This window comes from Squalius cephalus, assembly GCF_949319135.1.
Source record: "Squalius cephalus genome assembly, chromosome: 18".
NCBI classification, from domain to species: Eukaryota; Metazoa; Chordata; class Actinopteri; order Cypriniformes; family Leuciscidae; genus Squalius; species Squalius cephalus.
The window spans coordinates 4,327,972-4,341,030 of NC_137139.1; the positions used below are offsets into that span (position 1 = coordinate 4,327,972).

The following is a 13,059-nucleotide window of genomic DNA, read 5'->3' on the forward strand; positions in this document are numbered from 1 at the left end:
CCGTTAAAAACTATAACCCAGGCAAAGAATCGAAAATATAAGATGCTTATGAATTGTGTAAAAAAAAATTACTACATAAATGCCATTTGTATAATGTCCCACATTTTTTTCATAGTTTTCATAAATTAAAACTATTTTTGAAATAAAACTTTACTATTTTTGGATACAAGCGGTGGTAAAAAATCCTAATAAAGAGCATGTAGATGTGTTGAAGCTTTCTACCAGTGTATTTGCTAACTCCACCGGATATCCTGCTTGTGTGTGTGTGTTGCAGGGCAGTTCTCAGGCCGAGGAGACCCTCAGCAGCAGTCAGAAGACATCTAGCACTGTCCTAGCCAAGGAAGCGCTCATTGAGATCGACTTCAGCAGCTTGTCAGAAGACCTAAAGGTACATCGAGACTTGCATTACGGTTTACACTCTCAGAAGCACGTTGTTGTGTTCAGAATGTGACGTGACCGATGCTGCTTGCAGGACTCTCTGTCAGAGGAGGAGCTCAAGGCGGAGATGAACACGTTACAGCAGAGACTCAATGAGCAGCAGAGCATCCTGCAGAGGATCAGTGCGCCCAACATGAAGGCCATGGAGAAGCTGGAGAGCGTCAGAGACAAGTTCCAGGAGACCAGTGACGGTCAGGCATTCACATGCATGAGAATAAAAGTTCTTATGAGGTCATTATGTTCAGACTGAGTCTTGCAGGCTAGTCTGACCAACTAGCAATTAGCCAAGGGGTATCTTCCTATTTTAATAACTTGCTTAAAAAAATGATGACGAGTCTTAAAGAAAAAATTTTGATGACTATGTTGTAAGACTAGTCTAAGCAGTTAATGCCACTGTCCACAGTCTGATCATTTATATTCTTTAGCTAGTACTTTAATCTTCATTATCCATTCTCATGGAAAAGAAATGGCATAAAAAGATGACAGATAAAAGTCTTACGCATGCTAGAAATTGTTTTAAAACAGTTATTTATATACGTTTGCTTTATTGTAGCACTAAGAAAGTAGGCACGTTTCTAATGGATTTCGTCGGTCAGTGTTTTTTCTCTTCAAGGGACAGTTCACCCAAAAATGAAAATTGTCTCCATTTACTCTCCCTCAAGTTGTTCCAAATCTGTATGAATTTCTTCCTCCTGAACAAACGTGCAAAAAAAACAAACATATTGTTGGTAGCCGAACAGCTGATGGGGCCCCATTGACTTAACATTGACTTTTTTATTAGAGTTCATTCCCTTTTTTGGAAGTCAATGGGGTCCATCAGCTGTTACCCATATTCTTCAAAATATCATCTTTTGTGTTCAGCACAAGAAAGAAATTTATCCAGGTTTGGAACAACTTTCATTTTTGGGAGAACTATCCCTTTAATGTAATTCAAGACTGACTCGATGATGAGATGTCTTCCATACGAGATCGGATGGACCATACTGTTGTCTGTTGTCGTACTCCTTGTGCATAGAAAAAATAATGTTTGCAAAATGTAAAATTCCGTTAATATTGGCTAACTAAAGCAAAATATATAAATAACCTTCCTATAGCCTTATGTATATATACACTCCCAACACATTTAATCAGACATAGGTAAACTAAACACAAAATCCAGGTTTATAAATTAAGCCGACAACAGACCAAAAAACCCAAAACATTGTACAATATATAATAATTATAACAAGTAGGATTCGTGTTAATAAGTTATGCGCAATAAGTCACCTTTATTTCTATAGCGCTTTTTACAATATAGGTTGTTTCAAAGCAGCTTTACAGAGATAACAGGAAAATAACAGAATCAATGCAAACAGAGTTCAGTTCAGCTGTAAAGCAGAAACACAATAGTGCAAGGGTCTTCATTAATCTGTCAAACACACATGAAGATATTATTTAAACCTGGGAGATTTCTGGTCCACCAAAACACATTAAATACGGTCAGCGGAAGCACTTCAGAAGTTTGGATTAAACCACTCGATTCATATAGATTTCTTTACGATCTCTTTATAAACTTTTAGAAGCGTCGTAGTTCTTTTCATCCCTGTTTGTATCACTCAGCTTGTCTGTTGCAGCTCACCCAGAATTGCATTAACTTTTTCTGTATGTTTGTTTGATATCTTTTTTTTTTTCTTTTTTTTTTTAATGTCATAGAGTTTGAAGCTGCCAGGAAGAGGGCGAAGAAAGCCAAGCAGGCGTTTGAACAGATAAAGAAGGAGAGATTTGACCGTTTCAATGCCTGCTTTGAGTCTGTGGCCACCAACATCGATGAGATCTATAAAGCTCTGTCCCGCAACAGCAGTGCCCAGGTACAGTGATGCTTCATCTCTAAAGGCCACCATACACTCACGGCAAACTTCTTTTTCATTCTTCGCTTAGCGGGGAAAAAAATTGAACTTCATAGATATGTTTGTACCAGTTCGGCAGTCAAGTCACGTTTATTTATATACCACTTTTTACACAGCGTATATCTTTAAAGTAATCAGCTTTACAGTATTAAACATGAAAAAACAGTTGTTACATGCGGATGCCCGACCTCAATGGACTGATCAGAGCACTCCTGCTACCTATTACATAGACGTCATGGACCAATGGTCGTTTAGAGAGGTTTACCAGTTCACTTTGGCATGCCATTTCTAACTCCCAAAACAAACTTCATTTTGGCCTGGTTTTGTTGGAAATGCCGCCACACCAGTAAAAGGCTGGGCCTTAACACTACAACAAATAACCATCACAACTTTCAGAAGAAATTTGCACAGTTTTGTTGTTATTGTTTGCGGGACTTGCTTGCGAGTTGAAACGTTTTGAATGCAAGTGAAGCTGCATCTCAGTGCGCTGTATCTGTGCACTACAATGAAAGGCCTGTTTCTATTGGTCACTCTCACAGCAGTTTGGTAACATTGTTCTCTAATGTCATAAACTCTGTGAGAATGTATTTATTTCCTGTTTTCGGTCGAAGTCCACAGTAGTCGATTGTCGAGTTCGCGCATTTAGTTAGTTACCTATGATCACGCGCGTGAACTCGACAATCGACTACTGTGGACTTCGACCGAAAACAGGAAATAAATACAGGTATGAGCGCTGGCCGAATTAACTTCATTTTTATTCATATCTTTCACATCTACTGCAGTCAGACTCACTCGTGTTCACTCTGAAGGAATCACTCACATTTTCTGTGCACTTGTAATGACACATCAAGGATGTTAAGAGGCTAAAAGCAGGTTTAAAACTTGCCCCATTGAAGTCAACAGGGTGGACATTTTAAAAAGAGGATAACACGGTGTAGGCAACACCGATTTTTGTCGTTGTTCTCTGTATTGACAGCACTCCACATTTACAAAAATGAGCTCAATGTTAAAATTGACCGGAGTTCTCCTTTTAATGATTCTCTGGTAATGGGCCGCATTCAATCTAATATAAGAGTTTGAATGCACAGTCTGCTGGCTGTATGAAATCCACTATTTTAACATAAGAATGTCAAAACTTTATATCTGCTAGTTACACCGTGTGCGAAACCTTAGTGTTATTTGAGCATGGCCTGAATGAAGCTCATGGTACGGTCCCATGTGCACAGCTCAGGGGTTGAGAACAGTAAAAAATATGGTCAACTTTTTAGGTTTCCTTTGGCCATTACAGTGTACATAGTGAATGTGGCCGAACAAACGCTCTAGAAACAGGTATTTTATTCTAGTCTACACTCCACTGAGATGCAACTTGCAAGCAAAGTTTTTAGACACACAAACCATGACAGCAAAGCAAGTGTGGTTTTGATTGCATAAACAGCAAAAGTAACTGTGTATAGCCTGGCCACATGAAACCATATGCTTACAACCCATGAAGTGTATATCGTGCTTGTGTGCTTTGGCAAACCTGCATTTCCTCTGCTACAGCTTGCTCTGTGAACACCTATTTTTGGGCAATTCCGCGCAAAACTGTCACATCCATAACACCAACACAATGCTATGGTATTTAGTTGGCGTTATGGATGTGACATTTTTGCGTGGAATTGCCCTTTTCAGGATTGTGTAGGGCTTGTTGAGGTTATGCTTTAATTTTCTCAATTAGTCAGTGCAGCTCTAATCCTCTCCTGAACACTACGACAAATCTTTCCACTGGTGTGTGTGTGTTTTGCTAGGCTTTTCTGGGGCCTGAGAACCCCGAGGAGCCATACCTGGATGGCATCAACTATAACTGTGTGGCCCCAGGCAAACGTTTCAGGCCCATGGACAACCTGTCTGGAGGAGAGAAGACTGTGGCTGCCCTAGCTCTGCTGTTTGCCATTCACAGGTATGTAGACGTGTGTTTCCTTCATGTCAAATCCCAGCCTTCACCAGTGTGTTCCTGACGACCTTCTCCACCTCCACAGCTATAAGCCTGCTCCCTTCTTTGTGCTGGATGAGATTGATGCAGCGCTGGACAATACAAACATTGGCAAGGTTTGTTTCTCACCAAAGTTTATTACAAAACCTACTTAAAATAAGTGTCACACACAGTCATTAGGGCCACGCAGTTTTATCACTGTGATCATTTTGTCATATTTGCTTCTGCAATTTAAACTGCAACATGATGAACATTTAACATCTCATATTTTCATGCAATCCATCAAGTGACTTCCTGTTAGGCACTGCTCTTAGAATAGAAATGTTGTTGTGCTACACTTAATATCCACCAACTGATGTATGGAACAACATACTTGCGTTCAGCGGTTTCTGGACGGTTTCTGCCGGGCCCCCTTTTGTAGAGAAGCCCCCCCACCTACACCCACCCACATAGAGACACTCTTTAGACATGACCTTGCTTGCAAATCCTATAGGATTTATTTGAAACATTGTAATTAATACAGTATTACATCTTCTCAGCTGTAACAGAGACTTCACATCATAAACACAGAAGAGAAGCCTAGGTAGAAACTTAACTTGTTCAGCTTTATATAGTCAGAAGCTAATATTCTGAGGCACACAACACACCAGGGTTTCTCCTGGTCAAAAATGGTCTTCAGCGGTGACAGACAAACACGGTCATCCACACACACATCCGTACAATTTTTGGACACTGGTTCTTGGCCGAAAGAGAAAAAGGGCCGAACACACATGCCGCCCCAGCCCTCAGTGTTCAGTGTGACGCTCTGCTCAGTTGCTCTCGCCCATGCCGACGCTCCACTCATGCACCGATCACGCTCACCGGGAAAGCAAAGTCCGCTCAAATAACGTGCCGACATGAAATGTCTCTGTAGTAGTAGAGTTGTGTCTGTTTGCACCGGCCCTGCTGTACTGTAACGTGTGTGTGTGTGGCCATGCTGAGCAACGCTGAATGTAATTATCAAATATGAAATATAAAAGTATACAAGTGAATAAATTTACAAAATAAACATTCATTGATTAGTACTATTTCCTTTTAATACTTAAGTACTTGGAAAATCAAGTACTTTTACTTGAGTAAAATGGAAAAGGAGCACTTAATACTTTTACTGGAGCAGTAATTAATTAGCAATACATATCTGTGCTTTTATTCAAGTACTTGATTTGTGTACTTCGTCCATTGTCAATCGGATTCAATCATGCATTTAAATACGACTGTCAATCCAGACACTTTTCCATGTGTAGTTAGCCGCATGAAAAATATACATTATATACAGAGTTAGCAAAGAGGCACTCTCACGCAAACTACCATTATAATCAATGAAGTTGTAAAATGAATCTCTTACTGACATTGTGCTTATACTTTGTTAGTCATAATGAAAGGATTTGTGAGTGTGCAGAACTCACACTGAACAGAAACTCCTGTTTTGAAAGGACTTGAGTGGATTCTGACTAACTTAAACACATCCATTGAGTTCACTCGCTCAGCGATGTGTCTGTGATTGGCTACAAATCTCAACACTGCAAAAACACATTGTAAATAGAAACCTTTGATGCTCTTCACAGAGCGCCTACACACACTCAGGGGAGCGTGTTAAAGCAGACAACTGTCAGTGGGTGCAGGCAGATATTGTCACATACATGATCAGATAAATCTTTGACGGGACAGAGAGTAATTTTGGCGGCTGCCAAAACATTTTCAACGCAGGCGAAACCGTCACACTGGGGCTGGCAGAGAAAGTTTGGGAACCGCTGCTTTACTGTATGATTCATAGTTCATGTGTAGAATAGATCAATGACTTGTTCTTGAAGAGATTGTTGTCATCTGTTACTCACACTCTGGCTACATCTACATTAATCCGGATACATTTGAAAACGGCGTTATCGTTTATAAACGCTCTCCGTCCACACTGGCGTTTTCAGACGTTTCAGTGTGGATGAGAAACTTTTGAAAAACGCCTGAAAACGCTAAATTCACCTTTACTGCGCATGCGGAAAACCCCACAAAAGATCACTGACATGATTCAGATGGAAAAATAAATAATGAAGTTATGGCGGATAATTTTATGTAGTAAAATATCTCCCCATTCACTGATGCGGTCCAGGTCGCACGCTGTCACCATAAGTTTGGTCTAAAACGCGACTGCTCTCATGTATTGCCGCAGGACAGCAAATGTGAGTAAATCCTGTCATCTTTGCAGGACTGTGAAAGACAACAGTCTTTGCAACAGTGTGAAAGTGAATAGCACATAACAGGCACAATAGTTTCACAATAACTTTTCAAAAAAGCTTTGTTTTCATTAATAAAAACGTCGTCTCAGTGTGGACTGAAGACCAAAACAGAGAGAAATATATACGTTTTCAAATGAAACCGTATTAGTGTGGACATGGCCTCTGTCACTCCAAACCTATATGATTTTATATGTGAAAAACAGAAAGAAGGCATTTTAAGGAATAGTTGTTGTTTTTTCTCCCCACTCAGGATTTTTTTGGTAACCAAAACTGTTTGGTTATAAATATTCTTTAAGATATCATCTTTTATGTTCCACAAAAAGAAGGTCATATAGATTTGTAATGACATGTAATGAGAGCGGGTTTATGATGACATCATTTTCATTTTTGGGTGAACTATCCCTTTAAGGTTTGTGTAAATCTTACATGTTAAATAACATTAGAAATATATATATATTTTTTAATTGACAGCCGAAACTTCATGATTGTGACAGCGTTACCATTAGGGCTGGGTAAAAAATATCGATTCTCGATTTTAATCGATTCTCATTTTTACGAAACAATATCGATTCTTAAATCCCAAGAATCGATTAGCCATCCTGTTTTCAGTTGATGAATGAATGGATCATTGTTGCGCGCATCCCATTCAATAAATCGCAACAATCTTTGTGCTTTGTTATTATTGATATGAAACAAAGTCTCAGATTTCAAATTACGTCCATTTTCTTACGAAATTCAAAAACATAATTACCATTTTGGCGCTGTGGCGTGAGATCGCTCTGGCGCAGCTCGATCAGCTCAAGAGAAGCAACAGAAGCAACGGAAGCAACTCTTCCGCCTTAACACCAGTTACAGCGCGAAATAAACATGAATGAGCATCTGAAAGTGCGTTAAAAGATAGAGTACAACTTATCGAAGTCCGTATCATGTCACATGGAATCGCTCAATCAGTGTTTCAACCGTGCAAAGACGTTCGTAAACAATGTCATGTAATGTCACATTTACCTCAGAAAAAACATATCCAGTGACCATAAACTCGTTAGTCAGCTAGAAAAGTTAACTCTAGAGAGGAGCATTTTGTTAAATATATGCAACATATATATTCATTATAATTTTTAATGTTCTTCAATATTTAATGCATGTTTGAATAAATCTGAAAAGTTTTTTATGACAGCCATCATTTAAAATTTTATATAATTTCATATAACTTTATTATTATAAAAATAAATAAAAGTGTATTTTAAGTGTTTGTATACAAATCAGTTAATTTTTACCTTCAATATTATAGTAGGCTAATTAAGCATATAGGCTACAACTGACTCCCATGGCTTACAGCATTAGTTAAGAGATTTGTTTTCCTTGAGAAAATTTGCAATGTATTGTACCTGATATCCAAAATAAAAGATATTGAATCGAATCGAATCGAATCGTAATCGAAATCGAATCGAATTGCAAGCTTGTGAATCGAAATCGAATCGAATTGTGAAATTTGTGTCAATACCCAGCCCTAGTTACCATTACCATGAACAAAACTTGAATGCTCCTGATTTTCATAACCTAAACATCCTCTGAGATTGGCGTGTGCTGAGTTGTTGTTTGTGTGTGTTGTGTAGGTTGCAAACTACATCAAGGATCAGTCGGTGCAGAACTTCCAGGCTATCGTGATCTCTCTGAAAGAGGAGTTTTACACTAAGGCAGACTCCCTGATCGGAGTGTATCCAGAGGTCAGGGTTCACACACACACGCTTGCTTTATTTCTGTACATTACTGTGATGTATGACTATAAATCAGCTTCTCGATGAAACTGCTTAAGCATGGGCAATATGACCAAAATATGTAATCATGGCAGTGATACTCATCGCCTAGTAATTCTGGGGGAAGTGTGTTTGCCACTCACTACACAAAATGTTGTACATTTACCCAAAAACATACAGATAATATTCAATATCATGGAAAGATTCAATTGAATTGACAGCTATTATACATATAGAAGTCCTACTTTACCTGCTTCACGGCCACTTTATTAGGCAGACCTTGCTAGTACCGGGTCGGACCCGCTTTTGCCTTCAGAACTGCCTTAATTCTTCATGGCACAGATCCAACAAGCTGCTGGAAACATTCCTCAGAGATTCGGGTCCATATCGTCATGATCCGTGATGTGAATCTCCCGTTCCTCCACATCTCAAAGCTGCTGTACTGGACTGAGATCTGGAGACTGGAGGCCGGTTGAGTTCAGTGAACTCATGATCAAGAAAGCAGGTAGAGATGATGTGTTATCCTGCTGGAGGTATCCATCAGTAGATGTGTCCACTGTGGTCATAAAGGGATGGACAGTACTCTGGATGGCTGTGGTGTGTAAATGGTGCTCAACTGGACTGAGGGAAATATCCAACACACCATGACATCACCAGCAGGATGATCCAGGCTTTCATGCTGGTCACGACACATTCTGACCCGGCCATCTGAATGTGACTCGCTTCTCCAATCTTCTGTTGTCCTGTTGAGCCTGTGTGAACTGTGGCCTCAGTCTGCTGAGATTCACAGGTGTGTGTGTGTGTGTGTGTGTGTGTGTCGAGCGTTCAGAGATGCTCTTCTGCAGACTTATGCTTATTTGAGGTTCTGTTGTCTTACTATCCACTGGAACCAGTCTGACCTCCCACAGAACTGCAGATCACTGGATATTTACTCTTCTTCAGACCATTCTCTGTAAGCTAGAGATGGTTGTGTGTGAAAATCCCAGTAGATCAGCAGTTTCTGGAATACAACACACATGCCACGTTCAAAGTCACTGAAATCTTCTTCTTCCTCGTTCTGATGCTCGTCTCCATCATCTCTACATGCCTGAAGCATTGAGCTGAAGCTGCCACGTGATTGGCTGATTAGATATTTGCATTAACTGCAGATGAACAGGTGTACTGTACCTAATAAAGTGGCGGTGAGTGTATATTCTATAGAAAACGCGCCAGAAACCGAACTAAAAGTGCCTGTGTGCCCTTTGTAACAGTATGACATGCTTTAAAGCTGTTTTCAAACCATGTGAACTGTAGTTTTAAAAAAAGGCACTGTACAAATAACTGACTTGATGTATGCATTTCTGTCTCAACAGCAAGGAGACTGCGTCATCAGTAAAGTCCTGACCTTTGACCTCTCCCAGTATCCTGATGCCAATCCCAATCCCAATGAGTGACACATTCACATTCTTAAAAACATTGTTTTTCTCTGTACTTTCTAGAGATCCGCTTGGCTTTTTTAGTTCTTAATATTTACACATTTGTCTCTTGCTGGATTTAAATGTTTGATTATTTCTTTTTTCCTTCATACGTGAATAGGTCAAATCATCCGTGTTTCTGTTTAGTACTTTTTGGCAATCATGTCATTTTGATTAATCCATCAAAACTAGATTACTCTGACTTTTTTACATTTGTAACTTGGCATAATTTGCTTTAAAGCTTTCTGGTGCAAAACATCCCAGTCTGAGTTGAAGTAAATGTGACCTGCAGTGGAAGCTATTATTTTAGTTGCTTGGTAAAAGAATTGTATAATCCCTTTTGTAGTCACTGTTTTTTGTCCTAATTTTACTCTTGAAAAATAAACCCTGCTTTTCACTAATGTTTGATTACACATGGATTTCTTGGGCTTCACATTTTCTGGTCATGTGTAAATCTGCCTGGCTGGTGTATTAGATCTCAAAGCTAGGCTCTCGCAGAAACACATGCACACAGTTAGAATAAAACACTGTTCACTATGTATGAAATGGCTGGACTTACTGCAGGGAATGTGAGCGGACATAAATCTGCCTGAATGCGCTTTACTATCACGAGATTCCTGACGACTGTCGTTGAGCGCTGGAATAGAGGAAGCCATGAGACCGGGTTTATCGTGTAGCTAAACTATTGTTCAGCCGTTAGAGGTGTGTGCTCTGTGTGGCGGTCACCTGTTCACATCACGTGATAGTAACCTTCCCTCAGTGTGATGTGTGTTCCTGCCACCCGTACCTGTTGAATACAGTTCATCCCGAAGGTTCATATGCTCTTCACAAATGTGTTTCAATAAACTGATTTCAAATCAAGAACAGAAGTGTTGTTGGAAGATTTATTTGCAAGGGTGTGGTTTGATTTTGATATTTACTGTATATATGTTTTGGCCATATTTGTAACCTATAGACCTTAGTCAGGGTAGCACCTTATTTAATTTTTGACAGGAATGAAGCTTTGGGATATGTGTGTGTGTGTGTTAATATATCATTTATACCAGTTAAATATTTGGAAACTAAGATTTGTTTTAATGTTTCTGAAAGAAGTCTCTTCTGCTCACCAAGGCTGCATTTATTTGATTGAAAATACAGTAAAAACTGTAATATTGTGAAAAATAAAAAATGTGTTTTAATATAATTTAAGCTGTAATTTATTCCTGTGATCAAAGCTGAATGTTCAGCATCATTACTCCAGTCTTCAGTGTCACATGATCCTTCAGAAATCACTCTAATATGATGATTTGATGCTCAACAAACATTCAATATTATTATTATCAATGTTGAAAATAGTTGTGCTTCCTACTTTTTGTGTGTAAAGCGATACACTACTACCATTCAAAGGTTTGGGATGAGTAATAAATCTTAAAAAAAAAAACATTATAATACTTTTTATTTAGTAATGATGCATTAAATTGGTCAAAAGTTACAGTAAAGACATTAATGTTGTTACAAAAGATTATATTTCAAATAAATGCTGTTCTTTTGAACCTTCTGTTTGTAAGAATTGAGAAATTAGGAAATGTTGGGGAGCACCCAGACCCTGAGAGGACAAAAGGACCTCTCTGGAGATTACCATTTGAACTCACCTCAGAACACATCTCTCCCCCTCTCACATGCTGAGACCACATGAAAATCACCCAAGAAAATGTATAGTTTAAATGTGAATGATTATCACAGAGTATTTTTCATGTTTGGTATCATTTAAAATGTCACAGTGCGACTGGCACAAATGTCTCATTTCCAAATAAGTAAAACAAAAGGTAATAAGGTTTTTAAGAGTTTAAAGATAACTGACTTACAACGGAAGGTGGTCTCTCAAGACAAATGGTCACACACTCCCAAAAGGTGAAACCTCTGAATGCAAATTTCTTTTGTTAGCACATGTTTTCATGTGAAAGAGGTTTGTCTATATAATGAAATGCAGCAGGGAATTCGGGGCCTTTTCTGTAACTCAGATTCGCCCGTGAGAGATCTCTCAGCCTCATGTATTTCTTAAAGTTGGGTTTGCATCTTGGGTTTGATGTTTTGTATCGATTATCTTTGAATTGATTATGTAATTGGCATGATACATTTACCTGACATAATAAATTGTTACATTTGATTATTCTAACTGACTTTGACATTATTTTCATTGAAGAGTTAAAACGGAATAGTCAAACATTCGCTCATAATTAATGATCCACTGATATCATTAAAACCTTTTCATTTATGGAGTCAGATGAAATAACGAGAAAATACATATGATTAATGTATTGCAAATTTAACCAACAAATACTTTGCCTCGAGAAAAGGACAGTAACACGTTAAGACCTTCCGCGCTGGTCGGACGCCGGACTTTGGGCCGATTGAGCGCGAGCTTACATATTCATCAAAAAATCCAGACAAAAATGTATCTGTTTCCACAAAAATACTGTATTAAGCATGCAAAAATGGTTTTCAACATTGACAAAAATATTAATAATTATTAATAATTAAGCACCAGTAATAATGAATAATTGAGCACAAAATCAGCATTTTACTATGATTTCTGAAGGTGCAAGGAAGAGTAATGATGCTGAAAGTTCAGCTTTGATCACAGGAATAAATTACATTATATTAAAACAGATATTTTAAAGTGTAATATTTCACAATATTACTGTATTTACTGTATTTTTGTTCAAATAAATATACAGCCTTAGTGAGCTTTTTAAAAAACAAATCGCAATGTTTCCAAACTTTTGGCCGGTACTGTATAAGGGAATGTAGTCTGGTCAAACCATTTTGGATAGAAGTTAAAGGTCCCGTTCTTCGTGATCCCATGTTTCAAACTTAAGTTAGTGTGTAATGTTGTTGTTAGAGTATAAATAATATCTGTAAAATTATAAAGCTCAAAGTTCAATGCCAAGCGAGATATTTTATTTAACAGAAGTCGCCTACAAAAAACGGCTGGATTGGACTACATCCCTCTACTTCCTTCTTTAATGACGTCATTAAAACCGTGTTTTGACTAACCTCCGCCCACAGGAACACAGGCGTATTGATGGCGAAATGTCAACAGACGTGGCTGATGTTTATCTATAATCGGATACCACAAAAGTTTAATTCGAAGTTGTTAGTTTGCTCTGTCTGTGGAAGTAGCGATCAACTTCACATCGTTTCTCTTAGTAGGATGAAAATAATCTTACTTAAACTGTGATTAATATACAGAAAGCGATCAAAGAACAATCCCTTTCCAATCAGCCAAGCTGTCGATCACACAGC

The 13,059-nt window shown here is 38.5% G+C and overlaps 1 protein-coding gene across 1 annotated transcript in view; it reads left to right on the top strand.

The window, feature by feature from the left end:
• Positions 1-10,955, top strand: part of smc1al (structural maintenance of chromosomes 1A, like) — a 34,015-nt gene extending 23,060 nt beyond the window's left edge. Inside the window, exons 20-26 of the mRNA XM_079849767.1 lie at positions 275-388; positions 473-629; positions 2,131-2,285; positions 4,112-4,263; positions 4,343-4,412; positions 8,180-8,290; positions 9,673-10,955. Of these exons, the coding sequence (XP_079705893.1) occupies positions 275-388; positions 473-629; positions 2,131-2,285; positions 4,112-4,263; positions 4,343-4,412; positions 8,180-8,290; positions 9,673-9,753 (840 nt within the window). The 3' untranslated portion in view covers positions 9,754-10,955. The remainder of the gene's footprint in view (positions 1-274; positions 389-472; positions 630-2,130; positions 2,286-4,111; positions 4,264-4,342; positions 4,413-8,179; positions 8,291-9,672) is intronic.
• Positions 10,956-13,059: the final 2,104 nt, after the last annotated feature.